General features: G+C 42.7%; 1 protein-coding gene across 1 annotated transcript in view; it reads right to left on the reverse strand.

Annotated features, from left to right (window-relative positions):
• The window catches only part of GRAMD4 (GRAM domain containing 4), a 51,557-nt gene extending 44,063 nt beyond the window's left edge, over positions 1-7,494 (reverse strand). Inside the window, exon 1 of the mRNA XM_074168199.1 lies at positions 7,333-7,494. Within this exon, the coding sequence (XP_074024300.1) occupies positions 7,333-7,494 (162 nt within the window). The remainder of the gene's footprint in view (positions 1-7,332) is intronic.
• Positions 7,495-25,558: the final 18,064 nt, after the last annotated feature.

Here is a 25,558-nt window from a genome sequence, read left to right on the forward strand (position 1 = left end):
GGCCCCTAATCATCTTTGTAGCCCTCTGCTGTACCCTCCCCAGCCGTTCCCTGTCCTTCTTGAACTGGGGAGCCCAGAACTGGACAACTGGACAGGATCGTGTAATAATAAAACGGTTTAACCAGAGTACTAAGATACAGGATACAAGTACTAACATACAGGATACAAGTGTTTGGTGGAAAACAAACCACACAGTTTCTAAAACTAGTGACACCATAACATATTAATGAATACAAGTTAGAAGTATTCAGAAAACTGAGCATGTCCAGGACAGTGATATGGGAGACATGGAAGCAAATGTTTCCTTTGTCCCAGAAGATTTTTTCCCCACATCTACACACCTGGTTGTGTCAAGAGGTGTTAACAGGCTAAAAAGGTAAAAAATAAGGTCTATACATTTGCTGGAGGTCAACTGCCTGCCTCTGAATTCAAAAAACTACCTCTGTCTGAAGTGAGCATAACTGACTTAACTCACAAGTAAACAAAACAATTATCTTGTATTAATTCCAGCGCTAACTGGGTAATGCTTCTTTCTTCTGCTGCCTCTGCAGGCTACTGCTGGGACTCGGGCTGGATTAACTACACTTTTAACTTAAATACAGATGTCCTTTCTTGCTTCTGACGCACAGTAAAAGCCTTGAAGGCTTCCACAGATTTCTGCTTTTCCTTCTGCCTCTCTAGCTTTGACAGTATTTGACACCGGAGCCCTCTTAAAATGTTGGCAATCACTACTACTTAGCAAAGACCGCTCACAAGGCTTGGCAGTGCCTAGGAAGCCAGCAAAATGTCAGAGTTGAGCGTGGAGAGTCAGAGCCAGAGGGGTTAAAGGAAGATTTCTGATGACGACAGACTGCCTCTAACCCACCATCAGAGTTCAGAGTTGCTGCTCCAAGCCACATCCAGCTCCGGAACTGAAAAACCACAGCTACCCACAGATGTGTTTTTCAAGCCATCTGTAGTTCAGGCTTTTCGTAACAGCACCTCCCAACCTGAGAGTTCTCTGCCTTCCCTCCCCAAACCCCCTTCATCCTTTGAGCCCTGGGATTTGGCCCGTGCACTCAGCACCGACACCACGTTCACCGTACAGCCACGGAAAAGGGATAAGTCACTTCTTAACCGAGCAGATGCGGATCCATCCTCTCCATCTGCAGCACATCTTCAGCATCACACACAAAGGTAACTGGCCAACTCCCTCCTTTTATTTTACTTGCACAACATCATAGGTAGATGATTTTTCTCTAGGAATATCTAACAAAACGCTGGTCTCATTTCCAAATTTGTAATTAACTTAGAGAGGTGCAGTTCTCAAACACAGAGGATGAGGAGCAGCAAGGACATGGTGGGCCAAGCCCAGGGGCACACAACCACCCATCCAAATCACTCCTCAGGGCCTGGCGGTGGCCAGGACACAGCACAGGGAAAAGGTAGCTTAAAATACAAAAATTTACCTTACATTCATTTGAGCAGCAAAAGGGACCTGCAGTGACAGGACAAGGGGTAACGGTTTTAAACTAAAGAATCACAGAATCTTCATGGTTGGAAGGGACCTTTGAGATCATGGATTCCAACCACAAAAAATCAAAGAAACCAACAAAACACCACACCCACCCACAAACAGACACAAACCAACAATCTTGGGCACTAGAGCATGCCCTGAAGTGCCATGTCTACACACTTCTTAAATACCTCCAGGGATGGCGACTCCACCACCTCCCTGGGCAGGCTGTTCCAGTGCCTGACCACTCTCTCAGTAGAGTAATTCTTCCTAATATCTAATCTAAACCTCCCCTGCCGCAACTTCAGACCATTTCCTCTGGTCCTGTCATTATTCACTTGGGAGGCCAATACCCACCTCTCTACACCCTCCTTTCAGGTAGTTGTAGAGGGCAATGAGGTCCCCCCTCAGCTTCCTCTTCTCCAAACTAAACATGCCCAGAAAGGTAGATTCAGACTAGACAGAAGGAAGATACTTTTTGCACTGAGGGCGGTGAGACACCAGCACAGGTTGCCCAGAGAGGTGGTAGATGCCCCATCCCTGGAGACATTCAAGATGAGGTTGGAGGGGACACTGAGCAACCTGATCTAGTTGAAGGTGTCCCTGCTTATTGCAGGGGGTGGTTGGACTAGATGACCTTTAAAAGGTCCCTTCCAACCCATGTTATTCTATGATTCTTCAGTAATACACCAAACTACGGATCTTGTCTTAATACGTCATAGTCTCCTGAGTTTCTCAATTGACACTTCATGGGCATTTTCTTATTTCAAATTACAAAAGGGTTCCCAGCGGCTGCTGCATTTACCTGCTGTAAGGAAAGTGAAAACCCAACAACTCTGCTGAAGAATCAAAGCATCTACGTGAATAGTTAATCCTTAGTAGCAATTCTGGGAAGCATATTGGCAAGCTCCTAAAACACAGCTATTTTTTACATAAATTTTAAAAAATCTAGAGCTAGCCAGGTTTAGAGACTTTAATATCTTAACTGTAATGTTTGCATCATGCTTTGCACCTTTCCAAGCATCATGCTTTAAACCTTCCAATCACTATAGGAATTTAGAATATAGAATTCATTATAAAGTGATTTATAAATCACTTTAGGGCCTGGAAAACAAATCATATGAAGAGCAGTTGAAGGAGCTGGGACTGTTTAGTATGAGGAAGAGGAGGCTGAGGGGAGACCTCATCACTCTCTACAACTACTTGAAAGGACACTGTAGAGAGGTTGGTGCTGGTCTCTTCACACAGGTAATTAATGACAGAACGAGAGGGAATGGCTTCAAGCTCCAGCAGGGTAGGTTTAGACTGAACATTAGGAAAGAATTTTTCACAGAAAGAGTGGTCAGGCATTGGAATAGGCTGCTCAGGGAGGTGGTTGAGTCACCATCCCTGGATGTGTTTAAGAGACGTTTAGATGTGGTGTTGGGGGATATGATATAGGGAAGAACTTTGTAGTGTAGGGTAGGTGGTTGAACTCGATGATCCCAAGGGTCTCTTCCAACCTGGATGATTCTATGATTCTATAAATGAGGTGACTGATACAAAAGTGTTTAAAGTTTTAATTGACATGTTTCAGGAAAAGCCAAACTGTACTGGAACAGCAATTAAATTAATGTTTTCTGTATCACAATAACTCAAATTTAATCCTACCACACTGGTGGGGAACTTGCATAAGTAGATTAGACTGCTTTCAGTACAATATGTCAGGTACGAGAGTGCTTTGATTTGCAATGCTCATTGCCAGGTTAGCGTAAAACCTCCACCAGTTTAAACACAAATTTGTTCTTTCTCCCCTCTGCTGAAGAGGACGTCATCCTTCTCCGCACTGAGTTCATTCATATACCTGTACGTAGTACTGAACGTTTCTTCCCTTTTATAAAAACAGGGCATTTCTCACATTAAGAGTACATAAATTCATCTATAGCACAAAAATATGAGACATAAGTTAAAATGAGGCAAATCAAGCCAGAATTGGCAAATACAAGGGCAATCTATAATTTTCAGGGTCCAGTCCCCACCTCTGAACATTTGCATCTTAGCAAACCAAGGTGCTGGAGCAATGTTCTAAACCCTTCTTAGGTGCTGAATTGTGATCTAGCAGGAAAGAACCCATGTTGCATCTACAGAATAGGAAACCACGACGGCACTAAACAAAGGGGACTTTAATTACCAAGCCAGTAACATTACCTGAATTTCCAATGTCACAACAAGACAAGCGCTAATATTTTCACTATTAGGAAGTAGGAATGGACCAGGTTACCCCTCTACCTATTTCGTGATTGTGGCGTTTTTACAAAACAATGCAGAAATAACAGTGCTGCATACAGTGCTGTATGTCCTTGCCTTAAAAAAAAACCCAGCCAGGCACCTATGGTGAAGAGGGAAGGAAGGAAGAAATCTGGGAAGCCATTCAGGATCTAAGAGATGCTTAGCAAAGAGTTAATTTGTTAACCAACACAGCTATCTTGGCAATAATCTGATCACAGTGCCCAAGTACCCACAGAGACCTAAGAAAGTACCTGCTACCCACAACATACCTGGTAGTCAGGGCACTTAAACGAGAGAAGAAAAAGTACCTACACAAGCAAACAGCCAGCCTCTAAGTTGAGACCAAACTAGTTCAGGTTAAGAGTAAGACACCTTTTGAAGAAAATGTCTCAGAAACCACCGAGGAGAATCCAAAGGAAAATAACAAATCCTTCCAACCCCAGGGCTCTCCTACCAGGAGGAAGGAAGCTGCGTGCTTCACCCAAACACAAGTCAGGATGTTTATTATTGAACTAAACAGGTAAAGTTCAGAGTTTTAAGACACAGAATATAAGATGACCTCATCTGGCCATCCTTTCTATCCTTTCACAGGGTGTAAATTTTGCACGTGCTACTTCAGTTAGACACGTGAAGTGTTGGGACTAAGTCCCACTGCTGTACCTGTGGCCTGGGACTGAACGTTCACTTCCCTCGTTAGGGGTGTGCAACAGAGGATGCTCTTTGCAGATGGTCAGGGCTCTGCAATCACAAGCATTTATGACAAGCCTTTTTACTCTGAAACCTCCATTTGTGGCAAGGTTTTGCATACGCTTGTCAAGTTCAGACACATACATAATGAAGAGGCACCTAATGTGCACATTTCTAAGTGCACTACATACCCTTGAGGCACAGCACAGAAGGGCCTTTCATTCATATGACTGTGCTGTACTGCTCTAGCGGACAGAGATAATTTTTTAATGTCTCCGTAATGATAAATACACCAGACTAAAGGGAAAAAAAGAAAAAAAAAAGTAGAGAGGAGCAGAGATGAAGCCTTTGTTAAGGGAGTGGCTGACAGCAGAGTCAGAGACATCTGTGTATTGAAGATGCAGATAAGGGGACCAGGATGCAAATTTTGCATGTCTATGCTCAGTTCCAAGCCACCAATCTTGCTCTTTCAAGCTCATCAGTTCTGTACTCAGATTTTTAAAAGAAACAGCGAAGCAATAGAAGTGGAAGCACAGTACAGCGCACATTTATCTGAAAAGACATGCAGCCTAAGTTTATGTACAAGACTTGCATTGACTTCAGTATGCTTTCAACAGTTCCTTAAAGGTATAAAGGTATCCTGTAAAAGCAATTTAAGATTTGAGTTGTAGTCACCGAATCAAAAACAATTCAGGTGCAACTCAAGCATCTGATCTCCACATGAAACAGAGACATAATTCAGAATTCCCCTGTTCATGATCTCAGCTACTATTTTAATATCAATTTAAACATACAAGCATTATTTCCTTTACTCCTGGCACCTCTGCAGCACAGGGGATTATTCCTTCTCCCTTCATTTTATGGATAGCACTTAACAGGACAGATGTCTGTGAGGGCCAAGCACTAATCCTCAGACTTCCCATCTGAAATTTATCCCTTATACGCAAGACCACTTTCCTCATAGAAGTTTGCTTATTTTGCTAGTATCTGTAACACAGCTGCTGCTCTTAGGCTGGTCCAGCATCACACTGGTTTTGTGACTCCTGACCATCAGAAGCAAAGCAAAACAAGTCGTCTGATGCTGTTTCCTCTCCCTTTCTGTTTTTAAACTATATTCAACTGTATCCCAAGGACTGAGATCACGATAGCCTACATATCACTAAGTAATCAGCCAGAAAGCAAAGCGCTACCTTCTCAGCACACAGAGCTGAACAATTTGAGAAAACGGAGACCATCACCGCAGATGTGCAGCTGTAAGGCTTTGTAACTAGTCACAACTGTAGGTTTACTTCGCTATTCCCTCTGCCATACCATTTTGGGACTACTGCCCTCCTAAAGAAACACAGAAAAGTGTATCTAGGGTATAAGACGGATCTTTCTGGAGCCTCTACCTCTGCCATCCAGATCCTTCTGATTAGATACAAAGGGTATTCCCTTTAAATAAATATAATGCCTTAAGTTTAATGAAAACAGACCAGTATTTGCCCACAACAAACTCAGACAATACCATGTTGGAACGGCAGAAGCACAGATTAGTCCCAGTATACACAAAATCTACTGTCTTAACAAATGACAGATGCCTTCAGTAGAACAAGAGGAAAGGCAAGGCATTTAACAGACCTTCCTTGTCTAAGGAGCTTGAGGATTTGCATACAATAGACTTTTTGTGACAGAAAAATGCTCTGTCATTACCACTTGTTTGTTCCATGATCATAGGGAAAAAAAAAAAATCTGGCAAAAAAGCTCAATATACGCAGGATTGTATATGACACCATACAAGCCCACTTCAACTTAAAAAAACTATCTACAGAACAAGCTGTCAACCCCAAAGGAGATGCTTAAGTGTATACAGTTTTAAGTCTTTTAGTTTAAAATCTGTGGTGAGCAAGACCTGTGTTGCTAGAAATGAGCTTTCAGACAACAGCTTGACCACATTTTGGGGATAAAACCTGCACAGTGAGTTTCCAAATAGAGTAGTACAAGTTTTGACTTCCAAGTCACACTCTAGAAAACAGTCAAATGGACAAATTGTAATTTAGATTGTGGCATTCCAAGCTCAAGGATCCACAGCCACACTTAAAACAGGATTATTTTTTTCTTTTAACCATTATTTAACTTCTCCTGAAATCACAGAATCACAGAATATTTTTGGTTGGATGGGACCTTTGAGATCATCGAGTCCAACCAACAAAAAACCAAAACAAACAAACAAAAAAAACACCAAAAAAAACTACCACAACAAAAAAACCCAAAAAAATCCCAGAACACCAAACAGCAAAACCAAACCAAAACAAATGCCCACAACCACACACCACCCCAAACAGTGTCTTTAAAAAAGGTAGGTCTACTTGAGTGCTTCTGCTTACAAGCATGAAAAAGCTTTAGCACCTGAAGAGTGCTAGGTTTAAACCTGCATAGGTTTAAACCAGCTCTGTAGCACGGAAGCACTACTGGATACAACACTGCAGTGAAGTGACCCTCTAACTCTAATGAATCCACCAGAAGTCTTATCCCTGCAGTCCTGGCCAGTGACATTTGTGTAGATCTGAGCATCTCAGACTGAAAAGAAGTCTTTCCTTCACATCTGTTCATTAGTAATTCAAAAAAACAAATACAAACCAGACAGCATTCAGAAGCACATCCAAGGTCAACAAACCCATCAACCCACAACATCTAAAATCAATAGTAGGGACAAGGAACCCTAATAACAACAAATTAATTTGATCTTTCCACAAAACGGAAGGCTATTACTGGAAGCTTACTTCCTAGTCCACACACGCTCAAGCCTTAAATCCAAAATATAGGGACAAGAAATTATTAATTTCTGTTATTGTTCTGCCTGCCAACTATATAACATAATGAAAATTAAATCAAGTACTTACAGGGTCTCTCAGCTCTTCATTGTCTCGAGTTGACGTTCGAGGTATTTTCACCGGGATTTCATCTCCACATTCAGTGTCTGAAGCATTTGGAGACTCTGCTAAATCAAGGAACTCATCTCTCTTGTGACCTCTGAACCTTATTTTGTCCAACTTCTTTAGCATGTTCAGCACTGCACTTTTCTGCTTTACCTTAACATGACGGTTGGAGTCTCTGCAAGAAATAAAACACCAAGAGTACTTTAGAAAGTTTGCTATAAACCTAAATACACGCATTCTAATCACTAACTACTTCTAACCATCTTTCAAGGGCCTTCCTGCTGCTGGAGGGCAAACATGCTCCAGATTAGTTTTTTAACAGGCATTTTTTTCCACAGTGTAACAGATGCATGGTTTGGTTTTCAGTAGTTGATGATTTACCATCTTCCCACACTGTTATGGCCTCCTTCTCATGGCTATTTTTAAAGCCAGTCAGGATGGGCACAAAATAACAACCTGCACTCCAAAGAAAGATCAGCAAGTCAGTTCCTAACAGGTTACATGAAACAAAAGTTTAGCTGATAAGACCACATTCTTCAGTTTGCTGATACTTCTAATCAAAGACATGAAAATCCACTAAGCTTCACAACCCATCTTTAAATTCCCAGAAAAACTGGAGCAAGAGGCTGTCATATCTCCCTGCTGCTTCAGGCTAAGGAAACAGAAAGTACTAACGGTTTATTGAAGAAAGCCACCAGACAGATCCATGCAGAACATCCCACCAAAAACTAGAGATTATTGAAATCGACATGAACTGCATTCAAACGCACTGCCAAGATCGTTAAAATTGCCACTACTGATACTCTTGTTTACCTTTTGCTAGATCTCTATTACTCCCTTTGAGATGCAAAGGAGAATAACTTTATTAGTGAAGCTTTTGCATTTATTTTTTTTTCAACTAGCATGACCAAAACCTTACTGGAAGAGAAACAATGCAGCCAGTATCTTTGCTGAACGTGCAGGTGCCATAGAATCAGGAGGAATGAGAAATGCCCAGGACATTTCACTTCCAGAAACAGTATTTGACATGAGCAATACTTAAATTATAAATCATATATCGTACTGGGAGAAGTACTTTGCTTTTCAAGAGACAATAGAAGAAAGCTTAATTAATGTACCTAAACTCATTGTAATGGTAGCTTTCCAAGACACTGCACTGTATCATTTCTGATTTAAACCAGACCTGCCAAGTCTGTCCAATTCAATGCTCTACACGTACCACACTGTACCGAAAGGTCCCAATCTCTATCTTTTTTTTAAAGAAGTTAGTTCCTTGATCCTGCTACTCCAGCAAGCTACTGCTCTGGCAGTTTATAATGAACTAGCCACAATTTTCTCTCCTATAAACTCTGCCCCTCTGCTCAGAGCGTTCCATTTGTGCGGTGCTGCAACGCTCTCCCAAATGGACTATTGCAGTGCTAAAAATTTACGTTGAGGCATTTGTTCCTGCTGCTATCCTTTTTTCCCCTATGGTCAACATTGCCCTCTCTTCATTAAAAAACATGCTTAGCTTCATGGCACATCATCCCAGGCACTGGTATGAGATGAAAAAACAAAGGCAGATCTAGACGTGTCACTTCAGGCATAGGGCAAGAAAGAAGAGCCTTGTGCTATTGGCTCCCACAGCCTTTGCACTTGAGGCAATTCTCACCTCCTAACACAAACTTCTTTTCGATAGAGCTCTTTGACTTTCCCCAGGGATTCTCTGCTTACCCTACCTAACACTTTGGCAGTGACCATTCACACGGACTTCAAACCAGCTCGTCCCCTTCAAAATCTGCCTTAGTTTGCACCTCTGCCAAGGTTTATTAGCACCCTTCACTTAAACACAGAAGTTTGAAACTAATACAAATCCCCTATAGTGCAGCTGGCAAAAAAAACCCCACACAAAACTCTTCCTTTATCAGAGATGCTGACAGTTGCAGCCCTGTGTTTAATATTTTGCTTAAAGAGAACCACTTGTGGTAGATCACACCAAGGTTATTTTCTATGAACAGCTTTTCTTTGAAATTCTATTACTTGTCAAAGCTAAGTTTAAAATAGAAACACTTCTTGCTCATTCATTGACTATTTGATGAAGAAACTTGTCAGCTATCACATCCAGAAATATCTCCAGGCCCTACTATTAATAGCAACTAGAGAACAAATGCTATCAGGGAAGTTTAAACCTCTGATAGCACCGGCAGAGTTGTATCATGCTTCCTTCCATCTCAAAGATCTCCATCTATGTTCAACCAGTTTTACATACCATGTAAGTCAGACCTACAGCAAAGCAGTTGTAAACCAAACCCCATTTGATTGTCATCCATACTGTCACTGCTAACGATACAGCTATATGAAGAAATAATAAGAATGGTAGAGTGCTATCCCTTTTCTAGTCGGCACTCATCAGCCCCCACCAGTGGAGGACAAACATGAATCCCAACCCTTCTCCATCCCTCTTATGGACAGAGCAGTCAACTCAAGGCTGCAGACCAGCATTGCTGTCCTGGGCAGAATCAGGAGTCCCCAGTGTTCTCCTGTTAAAGCCACATTTGTCCACTGCTCCCCCAATACCAGGGCTGGATCTGGACCTCTTTTTATAGCCTGGCACATCCAGCACTTCAATGGACAATGATCCAAGATCAGCTTTCCCCTTAGAATGGATTCACATTCGGTTACCTCACAAAAGAAGCGAAAAGCAACAAAAACATCTTAAGACGAAGTAAACTTCAACTCTACTCTTCCAGCTTTGCCTTCAGGTAATGAAGAATGATAGACCCAGGAGGCGGGTGAAAAGGCCCAGCAGTGTACCTGCTTGGGGTGGGACACTGTCTGCGAACGCCAAGCCCTAAACTCTAGCCTCCTCCTAGGACGATTCACGCATTTTAGCCTCAGTGGCAGAATAACCAGGCCAAGAGATCATAGAATCATAGAATGGTTAGAGTTGGAAGGGACCTTAAAGATCATCGAGTTCCAACACCCCTGCCATGGGCAGGGACACCTCCACTAGAGCAGGTTGCTCAAAGCCCCATCCAGCCTGGCCTTGAACACTTCCAGTGATGGGGCATCCACAACCTCCCTGGGCAACGATGCACCCATGAACACATTTATGGTATTTTTACTAGTAAAACTGATGTAAGTTTTACTCGTAAGTGTGTTGCCACCTGGTCTTTTAAAAATGCAAACCTTTCTTTAAAACACCAACAGATCACTCCACTGAACAGAGTCAGCTTAAATACTCTAACACAGAGACAAGCAAAAAGATACGCCATCAGTGCAAGTACTTTTTAAAGTATTATTCAGTAGGTTGACCATTAAAAGAGGAAATAGTAAAGAATCAGGTTCCTAGACATTTTTTAAGTGCTTTAAGTACAAAAAGCTGTTATATAAAAATATCTTCTCAGTTATAATTTAAAAATAATAAGATCACTTTGTCTAAAAATTGTTTTGAGTGCACCAGGCTCCCAGATTGCTTACAGTTACATTAGATTAACCTAAGCAAAAAACTGAGCTTGCCAACAAGCTCCTATAGGAGCTCCTATAGGCACTCATTATCTGGCCTCCAGCCAAATGTGCGATCTAAGACAGGCTTTTTATGTCAGCAGCCTGTTCTTGCAACCAGCAACTTTTTTTTTTTTTTTTTAGATAAAGATCAATAAATATGGTGACATTTCAGCAGTTTCAAGCTCACTAAAAAAAAAAAGAAAAAAAAAAAAGAAAAAGGCTTCTTGGAGACTTTGTATTCCAAGTGGCTGGGGTCAAATTTATACAAGCTTGAGGAAACTTTTGTAAAACATAGACCAGAATCTTACCTAGCATTAGCGTTATTGTAAAATACAGTAACTAAATATCAAAACCACTTCCCTTACCATCACTGGTACTCATCCCCACATCCTCTCCCATCTACCCATTGACATCCCAGCCTCAGCTGCTTCGGCTCCAAGTTCCAGGCTGTTTGTAATAACTCCCCATACAGCAACACCAAAGCCAACACGCAGTTTTGCACATGCAGAGCTCAGAGTGTGAATGCAGACCGACATCTCCTTCTGCTTTCAAATCAACCATAAATAAATATTATGAAATCATAACAAAAATACAACTATTTTAGCTACATGCTTTGTAAACACTCTCATACATGTGACAATAATTGTTCTCACTACCATACAACAAACAAGCTATAAATAAGAATTAAGACTGGTATCATGCTTGCAAATTTTTAACTTGAGCAAAATAAAATCAAATCCATCCTTCCCAATCAAGTTTATTTCTGCATACAAACACCCTACCATTAATGCAAGCAACAGAAGGTCTTTTCCACATTCAGTGATGTAACAGAAAGTGCTGCAGAGTGCAGTAAGGCAGATGCTGACTCTGCAACACTGATTCAGGTCTCCCTTTGTTGCACCTCAGATTGAATAGTACTAGCAGACCCTCTGTTGTAATATAGTAAGGATATCTTAAATTAACATGCTTACAAACAAAGCTATTCAGGCATCCAGGTTTTAAAGGTCGTGCGTTTTATTTCTCTTGTTGCAATAGCAGAGGTCAAACTAGCAAAATTATCCTGAAGTCCCAAACCACCTTGTAAAAAACAAGGCAACAGTTTATGTATACAGTGCTTGACTAGTGTAAAAGGTCTATTATTTTCCATGCTTAAAAAAATCTCCAAACTAAAATCATCCTTAGAGTTTGGTGTCCTGGTTTGGTTTTGGGTTTTTTGTTTGTTTTTTAATTGACATTAATATCTAGTTGCTAAAAGCAATTCATTCAAGGCTGAGGGATTCTTTTATGGAGGGCCAGAGAAGAGATAACATGAAAACCTTCAATTAATCCCCAAATAACTGTCAGATGTTCAGTTGAAACAAATACACCAAGACCCAAAACCGCAAACCGACATACGCATACATTCCAAACTTATGCTAAGCACAGAAAAATCAAGCTTGGGATGCAGAAGGGAGGAAAGAACTCGGGGAAGGGCAGCACTCAGTGCACCGCTGCTGTCTGAAATCCATCTTAACTCACCCCAGAGTCTCCTACAAGTGGCTTACAGGTTTTGGTTTTCTGTCCTTGCACCTGATTTCTACACAAGAATATGCTGAATCGGAATATGTGGCCTGGTCGACTGGGCAGAGATCGAACAGCTAAATCTTCATGTGCCCTTTGTCGGAGAAAGGACGCTGCTTCTCGGCACAGCGATTCAGTTTTCCTTAGCTGTTAACAAAACACAAACCCAATACACAAAGTCAAACAGCATCACCTCAGCAAGTGTTCATCTAGAGCCTGGGGGGAAAAAAAAAAAAAAAACCAACAAAAAACCCACTCAAGCATCATGGATTAATTTCATCTCAGGTCAAAAAGGCCATACAAGACTATAACACAGCAAAGTAACCTCTAAAGCATGTGTTCCTTTTACTAGAAAAACGGTGTTTCAGAAAGCTGAAGATGACACTGGAGTCTAGCACACCTCGAGTTCTCATCTTTGCACCCCATCGTTAGACCCCACCTCCTTCACATTCTCCTTTCAATCTCAAAATGCCTTTCTGCAGAAGTCCGAGGTAAGAGCTCTGGTATCCAAGAAGAGCCAGGCTGTGTGTGGATGAACAAATACAGACACGGTGTCAACACCGGGACATTTCGGTCTTATCATGAGGGAGGGACATGCAAATTGAGGGAGTGGAAAGTATCAGGACTACGTTAAGTATTCATTACTTCTTCACTGAAATGCTCATGCGTATTATCCTAAGGGAGTTGACAGAAGAGCGGGAACACAACAAGATACGCTCAGGCCATCCACACACCAACCGATACTGAAAACAAAGCTTGGCATGGTGTTTTCTCGGTATGTCTAGCTACAACTGAACACCTCGGTGAGCACATCTAAGCCTACAACAGATTCACGGTCCTGCTCTAGGTACTGCTCTGGGCAAAAAGTTCCCTCTTGCTACATAATTTCCCCCCCAATTTCTCATTTTAATGGGCAGAATCTCATCTCAAGTCACCGTCTGAACATTTTGTACTTATTAATATTTAAGAAACTAAGCAGAGAAAGATCAACTGTCTGCACTTGAGCGCTCCTTGTCTGCTCGGCTTTTCTTTCCCCTGCGCACCCACTTCTCCCGGTTTGCTCTCCAGAAGGCTCACATCTGTAAAGAAAGCCAGACCTTACCCACAGCGTCTCTTCTTGAGCAACAGGGAGTGGTTTTGTATAAATGAAGTTGGCACTTTCTGGAAAACCTTATGTTAAACTCAACTCAACAAGACGCTTAAGCACACAGGAAGGGCACAAACCTCACCCAACGGAGCCCTTCCATGAACGGTGCCCATCTCAGACTTGTATCACCCAGGACTACACAATACGTTGTCCTCTGTATAGAATGATGTCATCATTTCCTGTTGGAAAGCAAGAAGTGGCAATACTTTGGGGCCAGTCCAACTGGCTGTTTGGCCAAGAGCAGCTTATACACAGTCTCCAAAAGTCACAAGCGTTGTGCAAGCGCCCTCAATTTCCGACATCAACAAGCATGCAGAGCTTGACCTCCAAAACTGAGCTCTCCCCACATTCAACCCGTGATGGCTTCATCCTGAAATTAGTCACCGCCTTCGCGTCACAGTCCGCTAAAGTCTTCCTCAAATTACATCACCTGTGGCCCCAGGGTCATAACGTGATGTAATGCACATACAGAGCGAACTGCCTTCTGGTTGTGAGTAACACCGGCCGAAAGCTCCCAACCCTTTCAGGGTCTGGGGTCCTCAAAACTCTAGGGATAGACTAGACCAGACAGAGATAGACGAAAGGGATAGACCTTGTTGGGGTTTTTTTGCATGAGAGATGAAGTTATCAGTTAGGTGACCTATGGTGTGGAGAAATATTATGCTTAGTAATTCAGGTTTATTTTTCCCTTGAGCTAAAGGGAAATGAACAAAGAAAATCCCACCAGAATCATGTCCTCTGCGTTACGGATTGCTGGCAGAAGCAACACTCCATTAACACGGGTCGGAAACGAGCAGGAAGTTGTGCTTCAGTGTTGCAGGCTTAATTAGATGCAGCTATTAATTAAGTATCGACTCTGAAACAATTTAAATTATCCACTGACTGGGGGGAGGAAGGGAGGTCAAAAAAAGTGGAAAGCTGTGTAACATGCGCTACAGTACAACACAGGGACTGCAGGCAGAAGTTCAACATACTGATCTTGACTGCTGGTGGTGAGGTTGTCACAGCAACCATAATGCAGCTTCATGAATATGCATTACAGTAAAATCTATTTTTTCCCCCCAAAAGAGACTAACATGTCATTCAGCACACAACATGAAGCTGCCCAGAAGATGAATCGGGGTTGTACAGTAGAAGTGACTTGTCTTCAAACCCTTCAGCTCGGCTGCCGCAGGCAGGAGAGGTTGGGGCAAGAGGGCAGCCACAGAACATGGCTGCGTGGGGCTGTAGGACTCTCTTCTGTACCCTCTCGCTGAGGCAGGTATTTCAGACATATTTGGCAAACGTTTTAAGGCAGAGGTTCCCAAAATGAGCGGCTCAGTCCCTACAAAGTTTCAGACCTATGCAAGGCATCAGCCTTAACCCCTCAACCACTTGGGGACAGGCCCTTCAGCAAGCCGGAGGAGGTGGCGCCTCCGGGGAAGGTCAGAAAAGGGGGAGATGCTGAGGACAGTGCCCAAGCCAGCTGAAATCAGGGGGCCTTGGCTTGATCATCACTGGAAAATTGTGGGTAGAGGGGCTCAGAAAAAAAACCCCAAACCACACACATGTACCTATACAGGTCACACACCGATGTGCCAAGAAAGAAACTGAGGGCAGTGACTGTGGGAGTTGTACTCTGTACTTAATCCCACTCCTAACATCACACTGGAAACATCACACCTCCGAAAACACACCCCTTCCACAAACATGTTTACACCCAACACACCTCTGTCTCTCTTTCATCACAAAACCTAAAATTACCAAGCCTTGTTAAATTAATTCCTCTGTAAACTGGTGAACTGGAAATTTTAACCCCCAAAGCAGGAAGACAAAGCTCATTTTTTTTCCTCAAGACACCTGTGTGGGGAGAAAAAAAAAAAAAAGGAAACATTTCCTATGCCATCTGAAGAGCAGCACCAAAAACCCTTGCAAGGAAATGACTCTGCCTGGATCGAGGAGCTCGAGCAGGACACAGGGACTGGGGGAGCCACCAGTTCAAGCCACGGGGCAGCACGTGGTTGCTCAGCACTGGTGTTTGCCAGCTGCTCTGCCTGGCAGATATCCTGTGAAAGGGGTAGCATGTCATGATAGTAATAAAAGCCTGTCACCCTCCAGGTGAAACCCTCCCTTCCCAGTCACCCACTGGGTCCCCCCTCACCGTCCCCGTCCCCACTGCTGCGCACCCATCTCCATCCCAGACAAGCCCAGCCAAGCCTGAAGCCCACTTGATCGCAGGCTGACACCAAAGGGAGCAACCCCGTTCATTTCTTCCCATTTCATTTATGTCACTTGATCACCCGTGCAGTTTATCAGCTCGTTGCTGATACAACTGATTTTTGTGCTTGTTTTCTGGCTAGGGCAGCCTGGTGGGAGCAGACAGCTCTGGAGCCCCATTGGTGGTTGCACAAGCTACTAGAGCTGTCGTACCTCCCGCACAGAAAATGTTTCTGGTCGTGGGCAGAGGGAGAAAGTATCCTTTTACAGCAGCCACCTGCACTTAAATCAGGTTAAATGACTGCAAAACCTCGCCCTAAAGATAGTGTTTATGAAGCTGCCAGGAGGCACATTTCAGAAATCAGTCCCACGCCAGAGCTTCAGTCCCTCCTCTGAAGGATGGGGGAAGAGCCTGTCACAGTTCAGCGTTGACGAAAGGCTTTTTTCTGCTTCCCCACTCTGAATTTTGTCAACTAGTCAGGGGAGCTGAGGGCGAAAACGGGAAGATGAACATCGCCAGCTCAGCAAGAGCCTCTCTGTTCCAGAAGGCTCAGGCAGCTCAGGTCTGGCTGGTCTTCAACCGAGTAAGAAGCCAGGGCTCAGGGGAAGCACTGCCAGAAGCAAACACCACAACTTCTGCCTATAAAAACAGAGAGACGGGGGTGACAGACGGACGGGACACGACTAACACAGGGTAAGATTAGGCTATCACTGCATGTATCTCCTCTTCCACTGTTCAAATGGAAGTGTAAGAAGCCTAGGCTGACATCACACTCGGAATAAAGTTGGCCTTTTACCATCTGCTTTAAAATAAACATTTAAAGTCAGAAGTACACGTACTAGCATGGAACATCTTATTCAGGCTAATAAGTATGTTATGGAAGGTGATCACTAAACTGTTTAGAAAGTGTGAGCCCTGCCAGCCCTGAAGAAGAATTTTAATTCCATCCTTTCAAGTAAAAAAAAAGTGTAAGTTACTGAGATCAATGCAGTTATACCTGTTCGATGCTGACTGCGTTTTTTATAATATCAACTGCACATTCATCATCTTCGGATGATAAAAACAGATAAATCAGATAATGGGGGTACTGCTAAAAAAAAAAAAAAGACACTGTGGAAACAAACCCTGATCTAGGCTTAGAGAAAGACACTTTGAGAACAGCCTTCCAAGGTCTATGCAGAATGGCTTGGACCTAGCAGGAATTTCTTGAAGAGGTCTCTCAGCAGCAGGCAAGCACTTCATTTGCTCGGGGTGACTGCTCATAGCTCACCCAGCAATCTTCAGAAACAGAATAAAGGTATAAAACACGATCTAGTTTTGAAGAACAACTGAATATTCCTTTTTTGATAAACAAAGATTTCACCTTGCTATTCATTGAAAAAAAGAGAAGGGGTACACAGTTGCAGCAGGATGCGACCCACGGCTAACAACTGTAGCCTAACTAACCTCTGCTGACCTCCATTCCGCACATGGACCTCCACCAAGCATAGCAACCATGCAACCCGTCGCTGAAAGAGAAGCCTGACTCAGCCCTCAACAACAAACATCCGCGCTTCACATATGCCATGGTGCCAACCTACCAATGCATCAGAGTTTCCCTTATGGCAAGACCATACGGAAGGCTCCATCTCTGGAGGCGTTCAAGGCGAGGTTGTATGGGTCATTGAGCAACCTGGTCTAGTGGGAGGTGTCCCTGACCATGGCAGGGGGCTGGAACTAGACGATCTTTAAGGTCCCTTCCAACCCAAACCATTTTATGATTCTATAAGGAGTTACTAAAGCTATCAGTCAAAAGACCACAAACCTACAACTGCTGTGTTACACATGTAACGACAAAAGGAACTCCCCTACTTTTTTGTTCACAAAGCAACCACAGACAGGTCCCTGTTGATAGTCCCCACATCATTCAGCTATCAGGGCACCTCCCTGAGAGCAAGGCAAACAGCCAGAGTATAGCAGGATGGTGTAGCTCCAGGGGCTTCCCTCAGTTTAGGAAGACAATTCAGCAGAAGCCAATGGTAACACCTCTGTAAGCAAGTAAAAAAAGTTATCAAGAAATCACCTAGATGCGAGTTTTCAGAGGAAGATTCCCGGGATGCAGTGATTTTGCGTAGAACACTTTGTAACTTGCTTCTACAAGCTTTAACTACTCTACTGCTGATTTGAGAATCCATTATGGCGCCAGAACACCCATGTTGCAAAAATAAGCCACATTAAAAGTACAGGTAAGTGTTTGAGACATCCCTCATCAATTTCTGTAGTCAGCACACAGACAATGGAATTGACTCTTTTACCAAACACCAGTAGCTCTCCAACTGTCATACAGTCATAAAAATAATTTTAATAAATCAAATTTTTTAACTTTTCCCCTCATGAATAAAGAAGCTCAACATTTCTGGTATATGAAGAACTACAAAGACATAGCTAGCACATACCAAATTACAACCACCACTATAATTAAGAACCTTTAATTTCCTTCCTATATACTGGTCTTGAGCTTATAAAGAATGTCTATAATCCCCAAATCCCACACATTTCCATGCAAGAAGCAATGCTGCTGCTTATTCTGCTCCTTCTCCCTTCCTCCCAACAAAATCTGAAAATGCTCCTGAAGTTGGTGCTACGGGCACAGAAGGTATAGGGCAGAAAAAAAAAAAAAATAAAATTACTATGTGGATTACAGAAGTTTGTAGTGTTGCAATTCCTCATCACGTCAGCTTCTAAATGAAGGGGTGTGGAGGATTGCGTAAAAATTTGTATAGATAATACACAAAAGGACACTGTGTGAAAGACTGCGATGCTGCACACCACACCAAGGAGGGATTCATCCAAATTACACAAAGAAGTAATGGAGAAACTGCAAGTTTCAAACAGTAAGTCTGGCTTCAGACATCAGCATCGTTTCTGGCACCGTCTGTATTACACAGCCCTTGTAAAAGCCATGTAAAGTGTTCCTTGAAATCTTATCACAGAGTAAAAAAACTCAAGGTCAAGCTCCCAGCAGACGGACAGAAATGTGAACAGCAGCTCTGCTGGAAAGCGGCACTCTGGAAAAGAGCCTCCTCCATTCCCACCCACACAGCTTGTCAAAGGATGCAAGGGATATTTTTCTCCATGTAACAGAGTTTGGAAATAGCAGAGGAAGTTTTGTGACACAGGAAAGCACCAAACTTGTCTTGTAGGTATCACAGACCTCTCCTCCATTTCCTCAGAGTGCAGCTCTTTTATGTAAGTCTGTCTGCACTGCTGCCACATTTGCTATAAACAGGACTGAATCACAGTACCCAAAAGACAGTTCTGATTTCTGGACTGCAGTTATGTGTGTAAACAATTTGGCTGTTTAACTACCTTCTCTTAACAGAGCAAAATGGCAGGCTTCAGGTTGAAAGGCCCTGCTGTTCAAGGTAATCTCCCTTAGAGGAACAAACCTCTGCTCCCTCACATTTCCAACTGCATCATTCCTTCAGGAGACAGAGTATCTGCTGTTTGTCTCCACACTTACAACAGTAATATTGAATTAAAAAAAAAACAAACCCACCAACAAAAAAGCCCAACCACCAAACCCAACCCACTGGTATAGCCACACCAGTCAGCAGAGCATCCAACCCTATGAGAAACTGGAGGGGCCATAGGGAATATAATCACCAACCTGCACATTAACTCTTTTTGTTCAGTAAATTGCCTGGGTATTCTGCCATAACCGCAGACCCTTCATTTCACATGTTGATTTTAACATGCTTTGGACAGCAAAAATAAGAAGAAATCTTTGCTGTTAAGCCAGATTCCCCCAAGAGGCACATGTGGTCTGGGCATCCCCTCCATGCTCTTTCCCACTAATACTATCCACTGCTGTTAAAAAAGCCAATTTTGGTGATACCTCTCTAACTGCTCTAAGTAGAGGACCCAAGACAGACACCAGTCCAGAAAAAGGCTGCCACACAGGTTCAGCAGTTGTGACTGGTTAAATAGGCAACTGGTGGAAAAGTATAAACGTGAGGCTTAGCAGAGGTTGTCCCCTCAGCCCACCCCAGCAGTTACAGATGGGGGACAACAGTGTGGGTCTATGCTGGGAAGTGGAATAACCTCAGCAAGAATGATGGAGCCTGCGAGTCAGACACTTACAGGGAAATACATGGGAGGGAAAGAAAAGAAAAAATAAAAAAGGACATTACTCCAGTTAAGTTTCCCACGCATTCTTGTGTTTTCTCCCAAATTTTATTAGTTTGGGAAACCAATTTCATTCTGCAAACAAAACCAAAATAACTCATCACTCAAAACACTCAACACTGCCCCAAATGAACTTTGGCCAGCAATGGTAACCCGCTCGTCTCCAGACCAATGCCAAGTGGCTCAGTTGCCCACCTCCGGCAGCGCGGAGTGCCCAGCTGGACACATGGCAGACTGGGGAGGAAAGATGGGGGAACACAGACATATTCTATGGGCAATTTTGAGGCTTCCTTAAAGCACATGTGGAGTTGAGGTAAACTAAATAAGAAATTGCATAATTTCAAGAAAACAAAGAAATTACGTGTTACCTAAGTCTGTAAAGAAGATACAAAGCCTCTTCCTAACAAAGGAACCAGCCAGCTGAGACTATTACCATAAACTAGCCCAGTTCTTACTAATTTCCCATATTTGTAGGAAATTAACATTGTAATGGTACTTGTTATATCACATTGCCTCAGAACTGCAGATGGCAAAAAAAAAAATATATATACACAGGAGTTGACAACTACATTTTTGAAGCTGCTTGAAACAACTGGAACAAGGTAACTTAAAGCAACTTTAAATAAATGAGGGCACATCAACGTACCCAGTTCCCCTCCCCTACTGAGCATCACCAAAGTACGTGCTAAGTGACATTTCTCCCAAGAGATGCCAGCACCTCTCTTGACACAGCTCTATTAGCAAGGTTTCCACCATGTTTCAACACAAAATGTACTGGACACAAGGAAGAGGCAGAAAAAAAAAAAATCTCTGCCAGTTTGAGTTTTTCATCCCAAATCTATAATCCAATGGTGTTTGCACTTAATGGATCAGCTCTTCGGTTTATTAACCAAGCCTGTACAAACACTCTGATCTGCCATACTTTTTGCATGCTCTATTTCAAAACAAAGTATTTTCTCTTCTCAAGATGTCACAAATACACCGTGAAGCTTGTCAGGCTGCTAAAATGATACAAACCCAATGACAGTAAATAGCAACCTGGCGCATCACTGAGCCTTCAAACTTGAAATAGATTTCAATTAACACAACGATAGCAAGACGGAGAGTTTAGTAACAAAGTGAAGAAACCAAGGGAGAAGAAATAAGATTATTTCAGTCACCATCTCAATCAGACCAAGCAACTTAAAAAGCCAGCTACAGGATGGCATTTACGTCTGCCTCTAAGACTGGGATAAAAGCCAGAATTACACTACTTGAGCTGACGGGTTTATTTATGCCATAATGACACTTCAGTTAGCGATGATAAAGGTCCAAAGGTCAAAGAACTTTAAGAAGAGCCATATACACTGAGTATAGCCCTCTGAACAGTTATGGTTGGGGTGGGGAAGGAAGCTGCAGGAGCGTTATTCCTTGCACGCAACCACCTGCCCCACAAGCCACCCTAAAACCACTTCAGCTCTGGCCATTTCAAAGCTTCTGAAGTTCACAAAGGAGATTTCTGTAGAGATCCTACCTTTCGTTACCTAATCACTCCTAAGAAACAGTTTTTTTCCAAGTCAGAGCCAGAGAGAGTGCCTCATGGCAAAACTAAGAGGCCACGTCACCAGCTGAAGGCCAGAGACCATCCACAGACCTCCAAAAGCTCTCCCAAAAACTCCCTGAAAAATCTGGGGAAAGGAGTAGAAACAAAGGCAGAGCACAACATTTTTGACACTTCTGTCAGTCTCTTAACCAGGACTTCTTTCAGCTCTAACTTATCCCCAATTACCTCATTAATATTCACACATTTAGAACTTGAAATTTTAAAAACTGAACTATGGATTTCACTTTACAAGAACGATCCTAAAAATTTAATTACCAACCAGGCTCAAATTCTCGTTTGGGGATATCAAGCCTTTTGTTTACACTACACAAATGCTTTAACAGATACAGTCTCTCACAGTCATAGAAACATGAAATTCTGAGACTTTTTGCATTAGTGACAGAAGAATGTTGAAGACTGCAGGACACGATTGAACCACCCGCTAGCACTTAACTCCCATTAACCTCTGATTTGCTTATATAGTTGCCCTCGATGTTAAAAAAAAAAAAAAAATTAAACCTCATTCTTCTTGAATGTTTTAGGGATTCCCAGAGGCTCCCATCTGTGCCCAAAAACAAACTACAGAGCATCAAATTTTCTGAAAGGGGAAAAAAAAAAAAAAGTAAGAAAGAAAGAAAGAAAGAAAAAACGATGAAATCTTTGGAGTTCTTTGTGGTAGGCATCTGGGGCCTTCACCCAGCTGCAGGATCTAGGCAGGCTGACTAAACTTGAGCAAGGACTTGGATGGCTGTAAATGGGAGGCTGTTCTAAGCAAGACCTTAGACATGGAAGATAAGATGACAAGAAACAGGGACAGGCTGTCTGCAGGGTGAAAAGAAAAGCTGTAAATACACAATAATGGGATAGTTCATATCCTACTTATACTCCTGCCAAATGCTTCTATTAATTGGATAGTACAAAATCTTCAGAAACTAAACAGCAGTTTTAATCACGGACTGTTCTGGGTTTTTATTGCTGCACTCAACTTTGATGCCCCACAGCATACCAGAGGGGTCAGGCCTCCAAGAGCTGTAATACAACAAGCAGAATAAAAACCATGTCCTGCTACAACCTCTCCTTCAGAAGAGGCAGCCACACAACCCAGAAGACATGAAAGCAAGTTTTTCTGAACTAGAAGACTGTTTTGCAGTAAGTGGAAAGGTTTCTGGGTGCCCAGGAATCATGACAAACAGTAAGCTGGGAAAGCTGCATCCTATTTGTGTATAACCAGCCCCAAGACCTCTACGAGCTCACATATATATGGAAAATAGTCTCTGGATTTGGTATATATATTAACAAGGCTACAGGAAAGGTCAAACCACTTCATACTGGCATTCCTATACGAGGGTGCATACAAGAGCACATGGAAGATGGAAGAAGCTGTCCCCCTTCGGGAATGACAGGACTACTGAACCTCACGCAACCGAGTACCTTTAAGTAAAGGTGTTTTGTTCAGCAGACTGGCTACCAGGCGAGCTTTCCTTTCCACCTTGCCAGGCAGAGCGCTTTGCTCTCCCCTACGCCCCAGCGACAATATTCCCACTACTAGTTATGACTGCATTTTGCCAAACACTTTAAGAGTTGAATCTACTGGTTAATCTTTATTTAAAAAGAAAACAAAGTTTTTTCAAAAGATTATCAACTTGTAAGAAAGAAAATCTGCATGCCTGCAGCTAATCTACCCCAAAAGTTGGCGTCTAGCATTTCCTCCACGGTTCGGAAACACCAGTGATGCATCTGCTTCCTAAACATGTTTCTTATCTCCCATTTCAGATAACGAGCAATCTGTGGTCAGACAGCCCAACCCCTTCTTAGCATTTCCAGTAAGTATATCTGCCTTTACCCACTTTTCTTCCGACTTTTACAAGAATTAACTTCATAGCAATTAAATTGCTGAATTAAAAAAAAGCCCAGGAAAATGCCGGTCTATGTAACTACCAACGCAGGTTCAGCCAGAGCTTTTGAAAAGGGAGGAGAAAGTAAAAAAAGCAAATCACCGCCTTTAAAGCAAATCACCGCCTTTAAAGCAAATCACCGCCTTTAAAGCAAATCACCGCCTTTAAAGCAAACAGACACTCTTTTTTCGTGCCAGTCCATGCAGTGTTTCCAAAACTCATCTAACACAATTGTTCAACAGTTAAATACACACATGAAATTTTCTGTGCAATGAGAGTGAGGTCTGCTGTTCTTTCATATTAGCTCTGAGATATTATGATGAACTTTTAGCAAGCTGAGAAGAAAGCCACCTTCAGGGTAAAATAAACAGATGTAGTTTGGTTCAGACAATAAGGGATACAAACTGCATGGAAAGATTTTCCATTATTTAACAAAGACAATAATTTGTCACCAGCAGTAGACTAATGAGTCACAGACAAGAGCTTAATGCTTAAAGCTTATCTCTGAAGAAAAAAATATTTACGCAATTTCAAAGTATTAGCAACGCAACAGAAACTGAGTTTTGAATAGATCCCATAGTCTCTAACCAGGATAGCTGTATGCATCCAAGTGAAATCCAGAGCGGAGACTGCACACCGCCAGGCTTGCATTCCACCAGGAAAACCAGACTGAAAACGCCGGTCATTGTTTCTCATTCAAAAAGCATATGCTGTCCCTGCTCCGCTCTAACAGAGGACCGCCGAGGGGCAGAGAGCTTCACTGGGCAAATTCAAACTGCCAAGCAAAGTGAGCTCCACATTCCTCCCGTATAATATCCCAAGAAGTGGTATTTGTGCCTCACTTAGTTTCAATGTGTTGTTGTAGAGGGCTAAGCGATCCAGCATTAAAGGAAATCGTTGTTGGCAGAGCCCTCAAAGTGGGGAAAGGTTGCTACTGGAGGAAACAGGAAAGAAGCAGAAGTAGCTTTAGAAAAAGTGTATTTGCTGTGAAAGTGTCTTCTAATAAAGTTTTCTGGGGAAGTCAAAACTATGCCACTTTGGCTGGTTATTCCCATTACTGAAAGGAAAAATAAGAGCTGTTCAATGTGCGTTATGTTCATCAGCCCCATAAGCAACTCTGCTGGGGAGGGAAGGCAAAATCCTTCCAAACAGGTCCAGACCCTTTTATAACCATCAAAAGCTTCATATTCAGAACATTTCTCTGAAACAAAACAGGACTAGCTCCAGATAACCTGGAAAAGACCACATTTCTGCAATGTTTTGCAAACTCTTGACGTTAGTTGTAATTACTACAAGTTTCCAGGAAGCTCTTGCAGCTGAAGAAAACCTTGGGAGCACAGCACACTGTAGCAGCTGACAGTTCTCTTAAAGGATCAGTGTGTCCAGCCAGATGCTCCACAGCTTGTTGGGAAGGACGTTCCTCACTGCATGATCCCAGGTGATCCCACAGAGCTCCTGAGACCACACAGGGTTTCACACAAAACCAAGCTGCAGTACATTATTGCGTGAAAGGTGATCCCAGACTCTCAGCAATATCTTTTGGGCTGCTTGGCAGGTTAGCCTCTGAGAGGAGTGCGAAGATCTTGGATAAAAGCACTGCAGAAGTGCAAAGAATTACAAAGTTAATCAAACTGGAATAATGCCTAGAAGCGGTTTAATGCTTTGAAAAGTCAGACTACATAAAGAACATAGTTACACAGACTCCACTTATTCCTACTCCATCTGACGACATGATCCTTGCAAGCTGATGCAAGACTTAGTCCATGGAGCTGATTTCTACTATTATCTGATGATCACTGTCCAAAGTCACCCTAATATTAGTCACACAAGGATGCTTTGGATGTTTTGCTGCTCCCAGGTCCCACGCTTCACAGCTACCTTTGCCCCACGCAGACAGGATGGCAGCTGCTGGGAATCAAACCTCTCGGCTACACGTGGCAAGAGGAAGCAGCCAGGATCTTCAAGAATGGTACATGCAGGCAACTCCCTCAGCATTACTCCCTGTCTCACAAGGGAAAAAGTGAGGAAGAGGGAAGACGAAGAAAGCCCCAAACCCAAAAGTGAGTTCAGAGGTAGGATCCCAGACTACAGATCATCTTGCAGCTTGATTTTGAATCGGGTAGCCAAAGTCATGTCCATCAAGGGCCATCTAAGTG

The sequence above is a fragment of the Numenius arquata genome, chromosome 2 (assembly GCF_964106895.1).
Source record: "Numenius arquata chromosome 2, bNumArq3.hap1.1, whole genome shotgun sequence".
NCBI lineage: Eukaryota > Metazoa > Chordata > Aves > Charadriiformes > Scolopacidae > Numenius > Numenius arquata.